Source organism: Tamandua tetradactyla, chromosome 1, assembly GCF_023851605.1.
Source record: "Tamandua tetradactyla isolate mTamTet1 chromosome 1, mTamTet1.pri, whole genome shotgun sequence".
NCBI lineage: Eukaryota > Metazoa > Chordata > Mammalia > Pilosa > Myrmecophagidae > Tamandua > Tamandua tetradactyla.
Window position 1 is genome coordinate 44,393,803 of NC_135327.1, and position 22,000 is coordinate 44,415,802.

The 22,000-nt window shown below is 40.2% G+C and overlaps 1 protein-coding gene across 5 annotated transcripts in view; it reads left to right on the forward strand.

Moving 5' to 3' along the window:
- Positions 1–22,000, forward strand: part of KIF16B (kinesin family member 16B) — a 370,689-nt gene that overhangs the window by 328,919 nt on the left and 19,770 nt on the right. Inside the window, exon 27 of one of the 5 annotated variants that reach the window (XM_077115085.1) lies at positions 18,629–19,074. The exons of the other annotated variants lie outside the window; for them this stretch is intronic. Coding sequence (XP_076971200.1) covers positions 18,629–18,682 — 54 coding nt within the window. The 3' untranslated portion in view covers positions 18,683–19,074. Of the gene's footprint in view, positions 1–18,628; positions 19,075–22,000 lie in introns of those variants that run through there. 5 annotated transcript variants of the gene reach the window in all.

The window sequence follows — 22,000 nt, forward strand, 5'->3', positions numbered from 1 at the left end:
TCTAAGATGTGTTTCCTGTAGACAGCATATAGAAGGATACTGTTTTTTAATCCATTCTGCCAGTCTGTGTCTTTTGATTGAGGAATTCAATCCATTAACATTTAGTGTTATTACTGTTTGGGTAATACTTTCCTCTACCATTTTGCCTTTTGTATTATATATATCATATCTGATTTTCCTTCTTTCTACACTCTTCTCCATACCTCTCTCTTCTGTCTTTTCGTATCTGACTCTAGTGCTCACTTTAGTATTTCTTGCAGAGCTGGTCTCTTGGTCACAAATTCTCTCAGTGACTTTTTGTCTATAAATGTTTTAATTTCTCCCTCATTTTTGAAGGACAATTTTGCTGGATATAGCAGTCTTCGTTGGCAGTTTTTCTCTTTTAGTAATTTAAATATATCATCCCACTGTCTTCTAGCTTCCATGGTTTCTGTTGAGAAAACTACACATAGTCTTATTTGGTTTCCCTTGTATGTGATGGATTGTTTTTCTCTTGCTGCTTTCAAGATCCTCTCTTTCTCTTTGACCTCTGACATTCTAACTAGTAAGTGTCTTGGAGAACGCCTATTTGGGTCTATTCTCTGTGGGGTGCGCTGCACTTCTTGCATCTGTAATTTTAGGTCTTTCATAAGAGTTGGGAAATTTTCAGTGATAATTTCTTCCATTAGATTTTCTCCTCCTTTTCCCTGCTCTTCTCCTTCTGGGACACCCACAACACGTATATTTGTGCGCTTCATATTATCATTCAATTCCCTGAACCCCTGCTCAAATTTTTCCATTCTTTCCCTATAGTTTCTGTTTCTTTTGGATTTCAGATGTTCCATCCTCCAGTTCACTAATTCTAGCCTCTGTCTCTTTAAATCTACCATTGTAGGTTTGTATTGTTTTTTCATCTCTTCTACTGTATCTTTCATTCCCATAAGTTCTGTGATTTGTTTTTTCAGACTTTCCATTTCTTCTTTTTGTTCATCCCATGCCTTCTTCATGTCCTCCCTCAATTTATCGATTTGGTTTTTGAAGAGGTTTTCCATTTCTGTTCGTATATTCAGAATTAGTTGTCTCAGCTCCTGTATCTCATTTGAGCTATTGGTTTGTTCCTTTGACTGGGCCATATCTTCAATTTTCCTGGTGTGATTTGTTATTTTTTGCTGGCGTCTGGGCATTTAATCAGATTTCCCTGAGTGTGGGACCGAGCAGGTTGAAAGACTTTCCTGTGACGTCTCTGGGCTCTGTTTTTCTTATCCTGCCCAGTATGTGGTGCTTGTCTGTCTCCGGGTCCCACCAGCAAAAGACGTTGTGGCTCCTTTAACTTTGGAAGACTCTCGCTGCTGGGTGTGTGGTGGAGACAGAGCAAAGGTTGTAGGTTGGTTTTAATGGCTTCAAATTGTGAAGTCCTGGGATCTGAATTCCTTGAGAGAGGGATTCCACCTTAGTTGCTTTTCCCCCCTCCCGCGGGGAAGGTTCAGGTGGTATAGAGCCCGGAAAGCAGCCCGCCTCTGCATTTGGGGCAGTCGCAACCTGTGTAATCCCAGCGCTGAGCCCAGAGGCATCCAAGCCTCTGCAGAAACAGCCGCAGAAGGCTCTGTTTCGCCCCCCTTCCTCTTTTTCAGTTAGCCCAATAGGCGACTTCTGCCTTGATCAGTTTTCCATGAGCTAAGGTGTCTGTTTTTAGTAGTCAGAAGTTGTTCATTACTGCCACTATTGGTGTTAGGTTGGAATCAGTCTCTACTACTTTTGGAGACTCTTTCATTTCCCTCCAGGAAGCCACACGTGGGGGAGGGGCGCCGGCTGCCGCGGCCTGGGGAACCACCGATCCGAGGCTTCCAGCCGGCCCGGGATGCCGCGTGTGTGGGAGGGGCTCTGGTTGCCAGCCGCCGCGGCCTGGGTAACCGCCGATCCGAGGCTCCCGGCCCGACTGGGAAGCCGTGTGTGTGGGAGGAGCTCTGGTCGCCGGCCGCTGCGGCTCGCGGAACCGCCAATCCAAGGCTCCCAGCCAGCCCGGGAAGCAATGTGTGTGGGAGGGGCTCCGGTCGCCAGCTGCCGCAGCTTGGAGAACCGCTGATCCGTGTCTCTCAGCCGGACCAGGAAGGAGGAAGGGAGGGGTGCCAGCTGCCAGCCGTCGCGGCCCAGGGAAGCGTGCACCGCTCGGGGACCTCACCGCAGCGGAGTCTCGTAGCCTGTCCAGCCATTCCATCCTGGGGTACACTGTGTGTCTGGTCTCTGTCATGGCCTCGGGAGCTGTCCTGTTCTGTTTCTGGTTATTTAGTAGTTGTTCTGGAGGAGGAACTAAGATGCGCGCACCTTACTAAGCCGCCATCTTCTCCGAAAGTCCTTTGCTTTAATTTTAAATTGGTTTATGAAACATTGTACAAACAGACTTTACAATGATTACTTAAATTTTTTTTAACATGCCAATGGGTAAGCTAACTTAGATATCCATTTTAGGTGGTTAAAACTTTCATATGTTATTGTAAAAATATTTGTATCTTCATATTTTCTTGAAATCAGGAAAATATTTGGTAACATAGGTCATTACTATAGCAGTGCAAATATTTGTGGAAACTTTCTACTTGATATTTTGAGAACATTCACAGTTTTTACAGCTGATCGAAGGGTGTCTAAGTTAGTGTTTAATACTTGGAATTTTTGAACTTTGCTATCTGAATATGTATTTTTTTCCTTGTTGCTTTAAATTTAGATTAGATTAGGTTTATTAAACTAACTGAGCAAACACAAGCTTTAAAATGATTATATGGATACTTTATTTAAATTTGCCTATGATTAAGCTAAGATATTCATTGTTGGTGGTTCTAAGTGTATTGTTTGTTTTCTTAAATAAAAAAAATTAACAAAAAAAAATGGCCATTTCCTGGCGGGTTTTCGTGGTGATGTTTGTAATTCACAATGGTTGGAGGTGGCCTCAGGGTACAACATATACATACAATGGACTACTGAGCAGCTGCAAAAAGGAAAGAAATTATGAGGCAAGAAATTGAATGAACCTTGAGGACAGTATGTTGACTGAAATGTCAGAAAGAAAAAGACAAATATTATCATGTGTCACTCATCCGGCCTAACTATAATATACAAACGTGTAGAACTGAAGTCAAGAGCATGGGTTATCAGGTTGGGGCCTGTTGTAAGGGTCCCAGATTATAAGCTTTCACAGCAGTCACATTTATTCTGTAATTGTACCTGTATTTCTAAATTCTGAGATACTGAGCTATTTGTGTATAACCTGGTCATTCCTAGACTCTTTGGGTATTTATTTACATGACACCTGAGATCCAGAGTTAAAGCTCTGAAACTATGAAAGTCAGCTTTGTCCCATATAGCAACTGTTCAAAAAGTTGAGAAAGTGATCAGACTTCAACTCTGCCGAAATTACTGGGATATATCGAGGCCTCATACTAACCTGTACAAACCAACAAGATTTTACACCCTATTCAAGATTCCATGTAATTATGATGTTCAAATAAACTGACCATGCAAGTTAAATTAGATCTTGTGCTTACCCAAAATATAAATTTTACAGCAAAAGACTTCCGGAGAAGATGGCGGCTTAGTAAAACGCGCGGGTCTTAGTTCCTCCTCCAGAAAAGCAACTAAAGAAACAGAAACAATACGAAACAGCTCCTGGAGTCACGACAGAGACCAAAAAGACAGCGTACCCCATTCTGAAACGGCTGAACAGGCAGGGAGAATCTGCTGCGGTGAGATACCCGAGGGGCGCGCGTTTTCCCGGCCGGGGCGGTTGGCGACTGGGGTTCCCTCCACGCACATGGCTCCCCGGTCTGACTGGGAACGTTGGATAGCGGGGCCCTCCCGCCACGCTTGGCGTTTCGGGCCAGCTGGGCAATTAGGACCGGCACTCTCCCAAGCCGCGGCGGCCAGCGACCCCCGCCTCCACGCGCGGTTTCCCGGCCGACTGCCGTGCAGACAGACGAGCGCCACGAGCACCACCTACTGGGCAGGAAAAGAAAAACAGAGCCCAGAGATTTCACAGTAAAAGCTTTCAACCAGCTGGGTCCCACACCCAGGGAAATCTGATCAAATGCCCAGACACCAGCAGAAAATAATGGATGACGCTCAGAAAATTGAAGATATGGCCCAGTCAAAGGAACAAACCAATAGTTCAAATGAGATACGGGAGCTGAGACAACTAATGCTGAATATACGAACAGAAATGGAAAAACTCTTCAAAAACCAAATCAATAAATTGAGGGAGGACATGAAGAAGACATGGGCTGAACAAAAAGAAGAAATAGAAAATCTGAAAAAACAGATCACAGAACTTATGGGAGTGAAGGACAAAGAAGAAAAAATGGAAAAAACAATGGATACCTACAATGGTAGATTTAAAGAGACAGAAGCTACAATTAGTGAACTGGAGGATGGAACATCTGAATTCCAAAAAGAAACAGAAACTATAGGGAAAAGAATGGAAAAACTTGAGCAGGGGATCAGGGAACTGAATGACAATATGAAGCACACAAATATACGTGTTGTGGGTGTCCCAGAAGGAGAAGAGCAGGGAAAAGGAGGAGAAAAACTAATGGAAGAAATTATCACTGAAAATTTCCCAACTCTTATGAAAGACCCAAATTTGCAGATCCAAGAAGTGCAGCGCACCCCAAAGAGAATAGACCCAAATAGGCGTTCTCCAAGACATTTACTAGTTAGAATGTCAGAGGTCAAAGAGAAAGAGAGGATCTTGAAAGCAGCAAGAGAAAAACAATCTGTCACATACAAGGGAAACCCAATAAGACTATGTGTAGATTTCTCAGCAGAAACCATGGAAGCTAGAAGACAGTGGGATGATATATTTAAATTACTAAAAGAGAAAAACTGCCAACCAAGACTCCTATATCCGGCAAAATTGTCCTTCAAAAATGAAGGAGAAATTAAAACATTTATAGACAAAAAGTCACTGAGAGAATTTGTGACCAAGAGACCAGCTCTGCAAGAAATACTAAAGGGAGCACTAGAGTCAGATATGAAAAGACAGAAGAGAGAGGTATGGAGTAAAGTGTAGAAAGAAGGAAAATCAGATATGATATTTATAATACAAAAGCTAAAATGGTAGAGGAAAATATTATCCAAACAGTAATAATACTAAAAGTTAATGGACTGAATTTCCCAATCAAAAGACATAGAATGGCAGAATGGATTACGACCCAGCAATACCACTGCTAGGTATCTACTCAAAGGACTTAAGGGCAAAGACACAGACGGACATTTGCACACCAGTGTTTATAGCAGCATTATCTACAATTGCAAAGAGATGGAAACAGCCAAAATGTTCATCAACAGACGAGTGGCTAAACAAACTGTGGCGTATACCTACGATGGAATGTTATGCAGCTTTAAGAAAGACTAAACTTATGAAGCATGTAATAACATGGATGGACCTAGAGAATATTATGCTGAGTGAATCTAGCCCAAAACTAAAGGACAAATACTGTATGGTCCCACTGATGTGAACCGACATTCGAGAATCAGCTTGGAATATATCATTGGTAACAGAGACCAGCAGGAGTTAGAAACAGGGTAAGATAATGGGTAATTGGAGCTGAAGGGATACAGACTGTGCAACAGGGCTAGATACAAAAACTCAAAAATGGACAGCACAATAATACCTAAGTGTAATGTAACTAGGTTGGAACACTGAATGAAGCTGCACCTGAAATATGTTTTTTTGTTTGTTTGTTTGTGTGTTTGTATCTTTTGTTTTTGTTTTTTTCTTTTTCCTTTTTATATATATATATATTATTAGTATTATTATTTTAATTCTCTTCTCTATATTAACATTCTATATCTTTTTCTGCTGTTTTGCTAGTTCTTTTCCTAAATCGATGCAAATGTACTAAGAAATGATGATCATACATCTATGTGATGATACTAAGAATTACTGAGTGCATTTGTAGAATGGAATGATTTCTAAATGTTGTGTTAATTTCTTTTCTTTTTTTTGATTAATAAAAAAAATTAAAAAAAAAATTTTACAGCAAAAAACATCTCTCTCTTTGGTCTCATACAGAAGTTGAAGTTTCCCTTTTTTTTTTTTTTTTTTTACGTGGGCAGGCTCCAGGAATTGAATCTGGGTCTCCGGCATGGCAGGCAAGAAATCTGCCACTGAGCCACCGTGGCCCAACCAAGCCTACTTTTAATTAAGCCTAAACGCCACCCCCAGAGTACCTCTTTTGTTGTTCAGTTATGGCCTCTCTAAGCCAACTCGGTAGGTAAACTCACTGCCCTCCCCCCTACATGAAGCATGACTCCCAGTTGTGTAAATTTCCCTGACAGTGTGGGACAGGACTCCCAGGGTGAGCTGGGACCTGGTATCATGGGATTAGGTAAGCCTTCTAGACCCAAAGGGGAGAAGAGAGAAGTTAGACAAAATGAAGTTTAAGTGGCTGAGAGATTTCAGAGTTGAGTGGCTATCCTGGAGATTATCCTTATGCATTATATAGATATCCCTTTAGATTATGGTGTATTGGAGTGGCTAGAGAGAAGTACCTGAAAGTGTTCAACTGTGCTGCAGTAGCCTTGATTCTTGAAGATGGTTATGTAACTACATAGCTTTTACAGTGTGACCATGTGATCGTGAAAATCTTGTGTCTGATGTTCCTTTTTTCCAAGGTTTGGACAGATGAGTAAAAAAATAAGGAAAAATAAATAAAAAATGGAGGAGGATAAAGAGTAAAAAAACAATTGGGTGGATTGAAATATTAGTGGTCAATGGGAGGGAGGGGTAAGGGGTATGGAATGTATGAAATTTTTCTTTTTTCTTTTTATTCTTTTCCTGGAGTGATGCAAATGTTCTGAAAATGATCATAGTGATGAATACACTACTATGTGATACTATTTTGTGCCACTGATTATATACTATGGATCGACTGTATGCATATGAAGATTTCCCAATTAAAAACAAAAAAAAATAAATCTGTGAAAAGGAGAGAGTTGGAGGAATCTGATATTAAATGTATTTGTGAATTTTATAGTTCTATACACCACCTCTGGTGTTGAAACAGAGCTTCTTTACCACTTCACTGATTTGGGATTTGGAAGTCCTTTCCATTCACCCCAGAAACAGCTGCAGTGGTGATTTTTCCATTTGTTGGGCTTTTGAGATTCTAATATCAATCCCAATTGCAGTTCCCGCATCATGCACAAATCTAGCATTAAATCGGTAACATCTGTCATCTCCCCCAGCTCCACTACTCATTTACAAGGTGTTTGGGGCTCAGCAAAAACATAACAGGGATTCTCCAGTCTTTCCTACTTGTGGAAAAAGCATCAAATGAAAGTAATACTACACAGCTCAAGATGCCAGACTTAGAGCTGTGGGTGCTCTGCTAATATGAGTACAGCTTTGGACATTTTTCATTTCCCTGGTTACTTTTAGAAACAAAATGAAATTAGGCCTGAATGAACGCCACAGTGTTAAACAGCTGGAGGGTTGTTCCTACTCTCCGCCTAGATGCAGGAAGGCATCACTGTTTGTTTTCTTTTATTAAATGTCTCATTGCCTCTGAAACAGAAGTAGGTATCACAATTGGCAGAGACAAAAGGAGCATCCTGCACAAGCTCACTTCTCTGTCCCAATAACAGGAGGTGGCTCGCCTCCCTGGTTCAGAGACAGATGTTATCTTCAAGTCGCTATTGACCTTATTGTTTACTCTGCTTAATTAAATACCATTTTAATATTTTCTCATTCTGCTGTCCTTTACATCTCACATTCATGCTGCAGCACCACAGGGGTGAGAAGGAAAGGTCTTTTAATCGGAAGCGTTTAATTAGCTCTCTGGCCCCAGGGGAAGTGTCAGAAAGAAATGCAGCTAAAAGTAGGGGAAAAAAATATCCATACTTGAGATGTGCTGACTCGTGGTAGAAAAATCACTGACTACCTTCTGATGATGTTTGTCATTAAAAATGTTTTGACCATTTTGAATCATTTTTATGACATTGTTCTATTTGTGTCATTAATTTCCAGTGGAATTATTCCATTGTTTATTCTGTTGTGGTTGCTCATTTCTACCAGAAACTATTTCTTTTTTTTTCCCCAGTACACATGTCATCCTGTCTTAGTAGATACAAGGATGTCTCATCAGTCAGGTTCTTAGTCTCTTCCTGCCACCACCAGATGATCTGATTATCATTTAGAGTCCCCTAGATTGGGTTGTTTTAAATGCAGTCAATATGTTATAAATATTCATTTGGGAGAAGATAAAAATATATAAGATAAATGTGATATAATTAGAAATAATTTATGATTATATAGCCCTAATTATATAAGGATATATTATAGATATAATTATATAAGTATAATTATATAAATAAGGACATAGATTGCAGCTATCCAGATTATAGAAATAATTCAATATATTATATAGGTATAATTATATAGATATATAGAGAGAGTTATCGTACAATAGAATAAAATAAGATACAAATCCCCCCCTTTTTTTTTGGTGAACACATAAAATACAGGAAATACCCCCAACACTGGAAATATTTTCAGTGTAGTTCTGTCATCCTGGGACTCCCTCTACGCTGGGCAGCCCTTATAGCTTGTCCCCGTGGATGTGCCAGACTGGCCTAGAGGATGCTAACTGAGGCAGTAGGCAAGTTGGGATATAAGGGCCGCTCTTTGTCTTTTCTGAATACTTTGAAATCATTCTAGGGATGGATTCACTTAGGCCCAGTGCATGAGCTACATTCACTAAGTTTTTCGTAGGGGCATATATCCTTTCTGTTCCATTTTCTTGTGTGTGTATTTATGTATGTCTGAATTTGTAAAAATACATAGTGCTTTGTGTATGTACCTAATTTTTACAGCATTTTAAAAAATATCAATGTTAAGGAAGTAGATGCTCCAGTAGTTTTATTAACCTTGTTCTGAAAAGCAGTCCTTTGCTCCCTTTTTATGCCCTCCATTTCCCTCTTCTTTCCTTTTAACATTCTTAGTATAACTCTTTTGGTATTTTCCTCCAATCTAAAATTACATTTCTTCTTGATTTTTTTTTTTTTTTTTTTGATTTTAGGCATTGTTAACATCCCACCGTGGATGGTGTATAACTAACATGCGCTTCTCACCAGCACCACCCTTAAACACGCAGAAGCACTTTCACGCCCCTTCTCCCTGTCCCATGTGGGTGTATTGTGACTGTGGTGAGCTCAGCATCCAATGTTTCCGTCTCATTCACAGCTGAGCCATCTCACACACTATCATTACTTCCCCTGTCCTGTAAATTTTCTCTCTCGTAGTTACAGTTTTTGTTTGTTTACTTGCTTTACTATGTACTTGTGTTGAATTTAACTTGGAATCTTGGTCAGTTATATAAATCTCTCCACAAAAGCTTTCAGAGCATCAGATGAGTGTGTCACCTTGAAGAAATCCCTCCTGAAATTCCTCCCCTGCTCCTGTGAGATGAGTCACACCTTCTCTTCAGTGCTCTTCCTTCTCTGCCAGCTTTTGCTTTCCTTGAATGGGGTCCTCTGCTTCCTGTACCCCTTGGCTTCTTCTTTCTTGATTCACTCTTTCATTTTGATGCTCTAGTAGTGTCCTGAGAAAGAGTGTATGAGAAGTAAATTTTTATAGAGATGTCTAAAAATGTCTTTCTCTACCCATACAGTGGCTTGATATAAAGTGTTATTTGGAAACCTTTGTTTTTTCTTCGAAGTTTTGAAAAGATTGCTCCATTTTCTTCTAATTCCAGTGCTATTTTAGGGTGATTCAAAGCCACTTTGATTCTCAGTCCTTTGTACATTCTTTCCTTCTCTCCTACAGAAAACTTGTAGGAGAGTTTTCTCTCTTCGTTATATCTCCTGGACACTGCATGGCTTTCTTGGCCTCTCTCCTATCCTTCATTTCTGGAAAGTTTTCTTGATTGGATTCCCTGATAATATTCTCTCTTCACGTTTTTTCTCTTGCTTCTTTCTGGAATCCTTTTGTTCAATGCTGAACCTCCTGGCTTGGTCCTCTAATTTCCCTGTTTCCTCTAGTTTCCTCTTTTTCTTTGTCTCATTCTGCTTTCTGGTACATTTCCTCACCTTTATCTTCCATTGTTTCTAGTAAGTTTTTCATTTCTGGTTTTGTGTTTTTAATTCCATCTCTACTAAAAAAGTTTTCTGCTCTCCGTTTATATCAGCATATGAGAATCAGCCTTTCTCTTTTATAGATCACTGCTCGTTATTCATTAGACTTTCTCAGAGTTGTTTCAGTTCCCCAGTCTCTATTTATTTGGATTTGTTTCCCAAATAAATTACACTTTCCTTAGATACAGGCCTTTCACTTGTAAGCCTCTGTACTATCTTTGTATGCTATATATTTTTAAATTCAGTTATCATTTTCCCTTGACAATCTGTTTTTCCCTATACATTTCACTTATGTTTCATAATGTTAATGAATCATAGCAAACGTTATAGCTCCTTGAGACAGCATTTAGGATGAAAGAAATGAATAAGAGCATCAGTTTGTTCCAGTTCCATACGGCTTTTTGTTATTTGTCATGTAAAGCCCCCATCCATTTTTAGATAGACTTATTTCTATTTCCAGCAATTTGCTGCAGTACTTTTACATTTACAAGTATAATTTTCATTTCAGGCAACCAAAAAAAAAATAAAAATTAAGGACTTTCTCTAATCTGTTGTCTAATGGAGATCACCTGTCTCTTATTATTTGTAAGTAAAATTAAGAAACTGATTCTGAAATCAAGAAACTATTTGCTAATCAAAGTTTAAAATGGTAGTAAGTGAAGCTTTAGTCTTTCTCAGTGGATGTTTAGCCAGCTGAAAACAGAAACCCAGTGGATCATATGCCTTTTATTTCAGAGTTCTCTGGATATGTGCTGTGAGCAGCAAGTGTACTTTTCTGTTGATATCTCCATAGAGTCTGGGTATTTATGCTACTAGGTTTATGCTACTGCTGATTCACCTTTCCTTTTCCATTTATAGTACTTACCTTCTAGCTCACAAAATTGCATTCATTTGCAGTTTCTTATTTGAAAGAATATGGGCATATTCAGGTAATAGCTCAGTTATGATGAACTGACATCTCTTACATTGAAAGGCAGTTTTCTTGTGATAGAAACTGTAGAAGTGAAATTAGCCCAAATTATTTCTTATATTAAATAGCCCCATAGGTTTCTCCAAGATTCCCTGGCTGGTGAGATTCCCCTTTGATCCCTATGCTCTTCCTTCTGTCTAAATTTTGTCAAAACCCCCTTTTACCTTTTTTGTACTACTTTCACAGTATTTCACCTGAAAAAAGCACCAGTGCTACAAGTTCTTGACAACTGTACAACTGATGCTTACACAGTTTTGGGGTTCATTTGATGTTTAACACGGCCAGACACATGTGTCCAAGGAAGTGCATGTTTAATCAACTGCTTAATTGGCAACATTTTTCACTTCTGTTCAGCAGCTTCTCAGATTGATGGCCAAGACAGTTTGGAGGGTTGCTCAAGTTCAACTTTGTAGCACAAATTAAGATTCAGTAGTCTTCCTTCTTGAGGGTAATTTAGTAAACCTCTCATGTTCAGGAGAAAGAAGATACAGTAAACCTGTGAAATTTTTCTATGTGGTAAGGTCCTAAGGAAAAAAAACCCATAGTTTTCATTGATTATCAAGATTTATTAGTATTTGTTAAAATTACCTAATAGCCATGCACTGTTTGTTGTTTAGTAAATAGTATCTTTTATGAGTAAAGTATTATTCTGAACATACATGTATTCTGTGTGTGTGGGGGTGTGTATGTATTTGCAGCTATATATATGCTTTTACTAATTTTTTCAGTTTTTCTTAGACAAATTGTAGGTTTACAGATAAATCCTGCAGAAAGTACAGAATTCCCATATTTTTTAACTTAGTTGCTTAATTCTATAGATAATATCAGTTTGGGAAAGGAATGTTATATTTGTATGAAAAATACACCTACCCCATCCTATTTTAGAGTTACAGATGTGTTAGAGAAGTTTCAGTCTGGCTTTTCTTCCTGCCTCCATCACTCCTGCCACAATCAAGCCTCAGTCATTACCCCCAGTGAAGGGGATCATTGGTGCAGATAATCCTAATCCCCAGCTAATCCACACCTTAGGTTGGGATCATGGGCCACCACCTGGGTCCAGGGTCCTTAATCACCCTGGGGCATGACTGTGACTGGGGGAAGTAGAGCAGTATCTGGGCCCTGAGGGTTAACTCCAAGGGCAAGAAAATAATCTGTAAAGCAAATAGTCCCACACATGTCATCAGGGCTATTTTTGCTCCAGACAGCAAACAAAAAAAGGGGGAGGGTGAAGGGAGTCTTATTCCCTCCTAATGTCTCAGAATCCTACCCTCTTGTCCTGGCATTCAGTAATATTCAGCAAGAGCCCCATCCAAGGCCAGTGAAAGCCCCATCCAAGCAGTTGAATTTTAACAAAGAAAATTTACCATATCAATATACACACTACCTTGGGTCATGTATGAAAGGGAAGGATCTTTCTGTTTAACCAAAGCCACAGCTGGAGAAGAAATGGAAATACAGCCCCCACACAGTGTCCTTGAAACATCAATGCCCTGCATCGAGTTCTTGGGTTTTCTAAAAAGAATACTTTGGGATGCTAGTTATTAATGTGTAACTACTTCTTGACTGTCCAATTTTTGGACCTAGTTCTTTGAATTAGAGTTTAAGAACATTAGACCCAAGAAATACCAAATAGCAAAATTCTCATTTGAATGACTGCCAGTCAAATTGGTCATTTGGAGCGGTCATTGTATCAGAAAATGTCAGAAAATCTCTTTGAAAGCTTATCAAGTGAAGAAAGGAAGCTTGAGTTTAGAATCAAAGAATAGTAGAGCTTGGATTCTCTTTTGTTTTTCTTTTTCTCAGAAGTCACTTTTTTAGAGTCTCAATATCCAAAATGTTTCCTAAAAGAAGTTTCCAGGGATAGTTATTTTACCAGGTATGTATTAGATTTTAATTTTTTTCTAAAGATGATTCCCCTATTTAGGGGTGGGGGTAGTTAACCCCTCCTCATTTAAAGTAACTCTTGAAATAAGTGTCTGATATGAGGTGACTTTGGCAGCGGGGGGTGGCGGGTGGGGATTCCAGATTCTTGCTATTTTCTACTTTCCTTTCGAGAAGAAATAGTTAAAATGAAATACTTCCATATTTAGTTGATATGTTTTCTAAACAGCTAAAAGAGAAGGAAATTAACACAGCCTATTAACTCGCTGAGAACACGATTATGCAGCAAATAATTTTGACCACTTGCTAGTTGGTTTACTTACTGTGTGAATTAGGCCCTGTCATTAGCTCATTTAATCTTCTAGACCCTAAGAAGAAGATAATCAGATGAGGAAGCTGAGGTGCAGAGGAGTAGCGTGGCTTACTCCAAACCCCACCCGGTACTGTTCCCTAGGGCCCAGTGCCGGGCCTCCTGGTGACAAAGCCTGAGGAGCACACGAGCAGTTCTGAAGTGGACTGCACAACCAGGAAGTCTAAGTGGGCAGCTATGCTCCTAGGGCCTTCTTCCCACCCCTTCCCCCAGGCCAGAGAAGTTGAATCGCTGTGCCTGTGCCTGTTACCAAACGTTTACCTAGATCCAAAAGTTTCAATAAACAAAAGTCAAAGAACTGGCAGGAGCACTGGGAATTGCTCTTTCCCCCACCCGGCCAAGGTTAGCTTTCAGGCATTCTCCCATTTTGTGTCAACCAAATGAAGTTGAAAGTGACACTTGTCAGAGTCTTTGGCAGCACTTTGCCCAGGTTGTCACAGCTAACATGTGCTGTCACTTCTGGCCAGCACGTGCACCATACTCTCAATCCCACTCTTCCCCTCCATGAGTGGAAATGATGGGGATGGTTTTCACTTGTGGTCTGAGAAAAGACCAGTACGCTTTACTATCTGAGCAGTTTGAGGTCTTTCTAATGTGGCTGTTGGTTTGTGGGTTTCCCTATATAAGCTTACCAGAACCCCAATGCTTTGAACTCCCCGAGTCTGCCAGGCTAGGGTATTGTGATTATTAAAAGTACTTAATATCCCAAGACAGAACTTCAGCTTGTAAAGATTGAATATCACATGCACGTTAAACACACATCCCTTGTAAAACTTTTAAAGCTTTCTGGATTTTATTAGAATATGTGAACCAGACTGAGTATATTAAATTTATGAATCCAATTGATGCAGTACCATAATAATTCAATACAATATGCTTATGTCATTAAACTCATAAAGGAGATTCTCCAAATGGCTGTAATGTATAGGTCTGATTCTGTAATCACAGACTAACATTTTCACCCTGATGAATTTTAACCAGGAGACTTCAGAATTCTCTATAACATCTAGAAAAAAATGCCATATTTCAAATGACTACTGCTCATTTTAAGTATTTACTTTAAAACCTGGGATAGCAAAAGTAGTTGGCAAAAAAAGAAGTACCTGCTAAGACAGAATTATTCATTAGAAATACCAAAAGGGTTAGAAAGGTTGGCATAAAATAGAATAGGACTTTAATTTATGGCTAGTCATAAATTATAAATAAAAATCTAAGAAACTTTTTATTCTTCTTGTATTAACTTTATTTCCTCATCTCTTACCTCATTCCCAAGTCCATGTATTTTGCTTATTTATCACTGTGTAATGGACTACCTCAAAACTTAATGGTGTAAAAACAACCTCCATTTAATTTATGTATCACGCTGTGGTTCTAGAATTTGGGCAGGGCTCTACTGGGTGGCGGTTCTACTCCATGTAGTGTCAGGTCAGATCCCTTCTGTGGCTGCATTCTGATCATGGATCCACTGAGGGCTGGGCTCAGCCAGGGCCCTGGAATGTACAACGGGGTTTCTTCTCTCCCAGCATCACTCCCTGCATTCTTTTGGTTAATAGGTTCAAAGGAGGGGACCATGCAAGGATGTGGAGTTCAGGAAGCATTACGGTTCATTTTTCAAACCCGTGAGTCTGTAGTCAGACAGAAACATTGAATATCTACTTTCCAGAATTGCTGGAAAGGGTACAAATTGAGTGCCTGTTGAGAATAATTTGGGCAGTATCTATCAAAATGTAAAATGCACATACCTTTTGACCCAGCAATTTCATTTTTGGAATTTACCACACAGGTAGACCCATACACTTATCCACTTGTGATAACCTTCATTCTTCATTCTTTCATTCAACAAATATTTATTGAGCACCTACTATGTGTCAGGCATGGCATTAAGTTCTTGGCATGACATGTGAGTAAAATAGTCACAAGCTCTCTTTCTCATGCAGTTTATATTCTAGCAGGATTGCAAAGAATTAGAATAGGAATAGCCTATATGTCTGCCAGTAGCAGGCTGGTATAGTCCATTTCAGAATGAGAAGACTCTATGTTCTTCTAGAGAATGATCTTCAGTGTAAATTAAGTGAACAAATGAGCACAAGTCTATGCATAGTATATACCTGTTTGTGTAAGTATAGGTGGGATGAATCTGCTTATGTAGGCATTAAATAGCTCTGGGAAAATACATAGGAAAACTAATAATAGTAAATTGTTTAGGATAATAGGGGAGAATTGGGGAAATGGAGCAGAGCTGAAAGGTAGGCTTTTCCAAATATGTCTGTGTGTCTGTGTTGTATATTAAATTTTTGAACTATTAAAGAGTTGCTTAATTTTAAAGTATATGAATTTGAATATCAATGCATACCCTGAACTCAGAACTCTTGCATTAGAAGCCATGATTGCTCCAGAATCTTTGTCTGGAGCTGTACTGCCCAGTTCAGTAGCTGCTAGCCACATGTAGCTATTTAATTTTAGATTAAGATTAACTAAAATTAAAAATTCAGTTTCTCGGTCACACCAGCCACACTTCAAATGATCAGTAGCCATATAGCTCCTGATTTGGTCAGCATAGATTTAGTACACTTCTACCTCTGCAGAAAGTTCTGTTGAACACTATTGCTCTGTGGTAGTTGCATTTGGCACACTGTGAACCTGAGAGAACTAGTGAGGAAGGTGGGGGTCCACGGTCAGCCTGAGGAGCTCATACAGTAGAGGTTCCCAGCCAGGGAGTATGAGTGTGATGTCCCGAGTTGAGTGGATTCTCTGCTGTGGCTTCTGTGTTGTAACAGTTCAGGCCTTCCTGTGGTAGGCCGAATTCTGAGAATTACTCCAGGGATTTATCCAGCCCTTGTGGAATCCTCTCTCCTTTGAGTGTGGGTGGAATCTGTAAATATATGACCTAGTACTCCTGGGATTATAAGACTTCGTTTGGCAAAAGGGACGTTATCTGGGTGCATCTAAACTAATCACACGAGCCTTTTATGAACAGAAAGTTTTCTCTGACTGGTAACAGAAGAAGAACTGTAGATTAGAAGCATGAGGAGAATTTAATTGCTGGCTTCAAACATGAAGAGGTCCAGTGCCACAGAGTGTGGGTGGCCTATATAAGCCACCAGCAAGGAGACAGGGGCCTCAGGCCCACAACCTCAAGTAATTGGATTTGGTCAGTGTCCTAGTTTGCTAGCTGCCAGAATACAATATACCAGAAACAGAATGGCTTTTAAAAAGGGGAATTTAATAAGTTGCTAGTTTATTGTTCTAAGACTGAGAAAATGTCCCAGTTAAAACAAGTCTATAGAAATGTCTGATCTAAGGCATCCAGGGAAAAATAACTTGGTTCAAGAAGGCCGGCAAAGTTCAGGGTTTCTCAAGTGGAAGGGCACATGGTAAACACAGTCAGAGTTTCTTTCTCATCTGGAAAGGCACATGGTAAACACGGTCAGGGTTTCTCTCTCATCTAGAAGGGCACATGGTGAACATGGCGTCATCTGCTAGCTTCTTCTCCTGGCTTCCTGTTTCAGGAAGCTCCCTGGGAGGCATTTTCCTACTTCATCTTCCAAAGTCGCTGCTGGTGGACTCTTCTTCTCATGCCTATGTCATTCTGCTCTGCTCTCTCTGAATCTCTTTCTTTCTCCAAAATGTTTCCTCTTTTATAGGACTCCAGAAACGAATCAAGATCCACCCAAATGGGTGGAGACATGCTTCTACCTAATCCAGTTTAACAGCCACTCTTGATTAAATCACATCTCCAGGGAGATGATCTAATTACAGTTTCAAACATACAAAACTGAATAGGGATTAGAAGAAATGGCTCTCTCTACAAAATGGTATTAGGATTAAAACATGGCTTTTCTAGGGTACATACATCATTTCAAATCAGCACAGTCAATAACTTGAATGGGCTTGGCAGTGGGTTCTTCCCCTCAGCCTCCAGCTAAAAGCCCAACCACTTTGACACCTTGATTTTGGCATTATGAGACCATAAGCAGAGAACCTAATCACTCTGTGCCTTCAAAAACTCATAGATAAGTGGTATTAATACTGCTGTTTGTAGTGAATTTTTAGGCAGCTATAGAAAACTGATGCAGCTCCACAGGCCATATCCGTCCTGCCACCTGTTCGTATGCTGTCCATGGTCATGACTCAAGGGTGTTAGCAATGTGAGCCGTGGAAACCCAGGTGTGGCTGTCTCCTTTGCTCCCAGTGCCTGCCACGCTGGTTGGAGGCCAAGTCTTGTCACCACCAGGACCTTTGGTGTCATTGCCTACGCGTAGGGTACTCTGCCTTTGGCAGCAGCCAGTCACCAGGCAGTGGAGTCACTCAGGGAATCAACAACCCAGGGTATTTCCTCAGCTCTGGCTAGCTGCCCAAGTTGAGAAGGCTGGACTCTTGAAGAAGAAATGCCCCCCAGGGCCTCCTTGCTACTGGGGCAGACACTAAAACTAACCATGGCAGTTTCTTGCTCAGCCTATCAGGCTGCTGGGTGCAAAGCTTGCCCAACCAAGGATTGTCCATCCCAGGAAGATAGGAGGGGATGGGGCAGGATTTTCTCTCTTGTTATATAAGAGCCTGCCTTATATCCTTAATTGACCCACAAAGCCTTAAATTTACTGTGTAGTCCTTTACAGAAAAAGCATGTCTACCTCTGATTTAGACCAGTAGAGGTTCACAAAAGGTGTTCAAGCATCACTGTGGACATACTGCGAGGAACAAACGCAAGAGTCTCACTGGGTGTCAGAATGCAAGTTTTTCTATAGCTCAGATTGCCTTCAAGCAAATGGTCAAGGAAAGAGAAGGTCAGGATTGTTATGCATTTGGAGACTCATAGGAGTCCTCTGACATCATGGAGATCATTGCAGAGGAGGCTTACCCATAGTTGCCTGGAGACTGTCACAGAAGGCCCAGAAGGACTCCATGGTCTGAAGAGAAGAGAGACTGCTAGTGCATGGTGCTGAGACCCCCACCACCACCACAGCCCCCAATGTGAGGAGTGAATGTATCCCAATCCATTAGCAGGCCATTTGCTGAGTGGGCTTTGCATATTGCCTGAGCTCCAACTATGCTGGACTATTTATAGTATCTCAAAGCTCTGCTTCCTACCTCTGGGTTTTTGTGCACACTCTTTACACTGTCCAGAATGGGCTTCCTCCAGTATCTCCACCTGGCTAATTCTGACTTACCCTTCAGGTCTTGGCTCAAATGTTAACAATTCCCATGACTAGGCTGAGTGCCTTTCCTGTGTGCTCCAGAAGCTTCTCATTCCTGTTCTCTGGTAGCCATAGTTTGATTACTGATTTACCTGTCCATCTCCCTGACAGGACTGCAGATTACTCTGGAAAAGAACTGAGGTCTCTCTGCTACTGAATCCCTAGTACCTTGCCCATTGCCTGACATGTAGAAAGTTTTCAATAAGTATTTGCTGGATGCATGAGAAAAGTCTGAAGAGAGTGAACTCATCAAAGACCATCCTTGAGCGAGTGTTTTAAAAGATAAGTACAACATAGCTGATGGGAACAGCCTAAACTTTGACCTAAGCCTAAACTTCTCCACTACCTTCTTCGCAGACCCACTATCGACCCCATTGCTAGCACTGACCATATGACTACTCCCCTTAATATTACTAGCAAGTCAATCTCACCTGTCTAAAGAAACAGTTGCATGAAAAAAACTATACATCTCAATACTAATCATACTTCAAATACTTCTAATTATAACCTTTACAGCCACAGAATTACTTCTATTCTATATCCTATTTGAAGCAACATTAATCCATAATTTAATTTAAGTTATTGAAGTTAATAAAATTAAAATGTTCTTTAAAAATAAAGTGGGGAGTTACTCACCCTTCCATTGTGACATATTAACAAGGACAAGCGTTCAATGATACTCTTCATTCTCAGAAGTCATTTGGCATAGTGACAGCTTAAAGACAAGTATCAGTCCAACAAGACTTAGAGGTTTCATTTGCCTTGCAGTGAAAGGCAAATTCACTTGGAAAATTCATCATCAAATTATGGACTCTGATGTTAGATCAAGCCCAGACGGAAATATCTCCTTATCTATTGGCTCCTTTCCCTCAATTTAATTAGCAGAGAGATAAAAATAAAGAAACAAATAAGGAATGATGCTGAACAATGAGGAAATGGGCATGCACCTTTTGAGGGCAAGTACTTTGTCTGTTTCATTCATTATTGATATCCAGTGTCTGGTACATGGCTTCATTTAGAGTAGTTGTGCAACAGATATGTAATGAGAGAATGAACTGCTTGAATTAAATTGTCTTAATTTTATTAAATAGTGGAGGACATTTGGGGCCATGTTGGGAAGTGAACTCAGCAGATGTGATTCAGTGGACCCAAATTTTAGGATTCTTAAAAAGCTAGAGAACAATGTTCAGACCTAAATTTACGAGAGTTTAGAACTGAGAAGATGTAAGTGGTAGAATCATATTGCCTCTACTAGATCAATTCATCACACATGGCCAGTAGTGACCAGACATCTTTCAGGTCTAGAAGCATCTCAGCATATTTCCGTCTGGGCTTGATCTAGCATCAGAGTCCATAATTTGATGATGAATTTTCCAAGTGAATTTGCCTTTCACTGCAAGGCAAATGAAACCTCTAAGTCTTGTTGGACTGATACTTGTCTTTAAGCTGTCACTATGCCAAATGACTTCTGAGAATGAAGAGTATCATTGAACGCTTGTCCTTGTTAATATGTCACAATGGAAGGGTGGGTAACTCCCCACTTTATTTTTAAAGAACATTTTAATTTTATTAATTTCAATAACTTTAAATTAAATTATGGATTTATATTAAAATTTTGTAAAGTGAAGAGGGCCCACAACAATGAGACAGCTGGGAAAATCATTAGAATGATACAGCCGAGGTGATCTATTGCACATGAAATGAGCAGGAGGCTGCAGTTATAGTCATGAGCCCTCCTAAAACAGAATCTTTTTAATAATATAAAACGGTCATGCTTTTATCTCTCTGCTAATTAAATTGAGGGAAAGGAGCCAATAGATAAGGAGGTTGAGTCTTTCAAATGCTTTTGAAGACCCTGTTCTTACTCCCACATCTACATATCCCCTCCACGCCTGCACTCACACACACACACACACACACACAGAGGAGTTGATTAGAATCCAAAACCAATCTGGGCAGCGTGAATAGCTCCAAAGGGAGGCCACGTTACATTTCAGGCTTAAAGGTTTACACCTTGAGAATTGTATTAGGCTATTTTGATTTTCTCCTGAGTTTTAGTCATCTTCCCAACCACTTATCTTATGGCTTGTTAATTTGGCCAAGCCACTACCTCTTAGAAGGCCTTCCCTGACTCCTTCTAAATATCTTAGGATCCATGTTAGCTCATAACCAGGAAATGCTTTATCAACTAAACAATACCATATAATGCCTGCAGAACCAAACCCAGCCTTCTGAACCAGACGTGAAGCCCTCCATATTCTGTTTCAAGCCCTATCCTCCTACACAGACCCTCACGTGCTGGCTTTGCTCCCTTGTTCACACTGTTTTCTGAACTTGCAATAGCTCCACGTTGGTGAGGGGCCACCCGGGTTAGTGTCCTGGTGACCACGCAGGTTTTGCCAGAATGGACCAGTGAGTAGCTGGACAATGCCTTTGGCCAGAATAGCATCTCACCCAGAAGGTCTAGAGTTGAAAATAAAAACCCAAAAGAGGCTATCTGGAGGCTAGATTTTGTCTACACTCCTCTCGTTGGCAGGGCATCAGAAACTATTATCCCAGTAACTTCAAAGTGCTTTTACTTAGAGCTCAGACTGAAATTGTATTGTAAGTCACATGTGAATCATGATAATATAATGACCTTCATCAAGACCATCTAAAATGAAATAGCATGTAGGAGCAAATTATATTTTAATTTTTTTCTCCTGATTCAGTGTACTGATTGAGGTTCCAGGCTAAAGCTCTAAAATAATTGACTGAATTATTGCTGAATTACCCTGTATTGCTGTAGGGAGTGTGTTTTGCCTCTCAGAACTCATTAACACAGCCAACAGACCATAGTAGCCTGTGTTTTGGTTCAAAAAATTAATAATGTTTAGTCATATTTTGAATTGGTGCTGGAATCTTAAACATTGCCTGTTTGTAGCAGAGCTTGGGACAGGAGTCTTCAGGCTTGACACTTGCTGGATGTACCACTAGGATGAACTGACCCATCTGAAATCTTACTACATATGAAAGCCTCCTAGGATTGACCTCTTCCTAAAAGAATGCCACAGACAGGCACCTCAGTGTGACAACAGACTAATCCCTGAAGAGTTTAGTTGCTATATGGATAGAAGGTTTAGGCTGATCCCTGGCCACGCACCACCTCCCTCTGCTTTTGGGTTACATCAGTTAATTTGACTTTAGACAATAGAAAAAGAGTGGAACTGAGTAAGCAAATGGAGTTATAAACACCCAGCCTCAGGAATTGAGCAGAGACTAAAAGCTCTCTGAGGATCAAGCAGATACTTATGCTTTGGTCCCTGAATTACTCATACTCTTCAAGATGCTCTGTGGCAGCATTTTGCAATCTGGCAAAGCCTTGACCTAAAAGACCTTTGGTTCCTCTTGGAGCATGATTAGCTATTTGGCTGTGATATGTGCTTTTCAGAATATGAGACCTGAGTTTACCAGATAACCAGTATCCAAATACCTTGCTTTTCC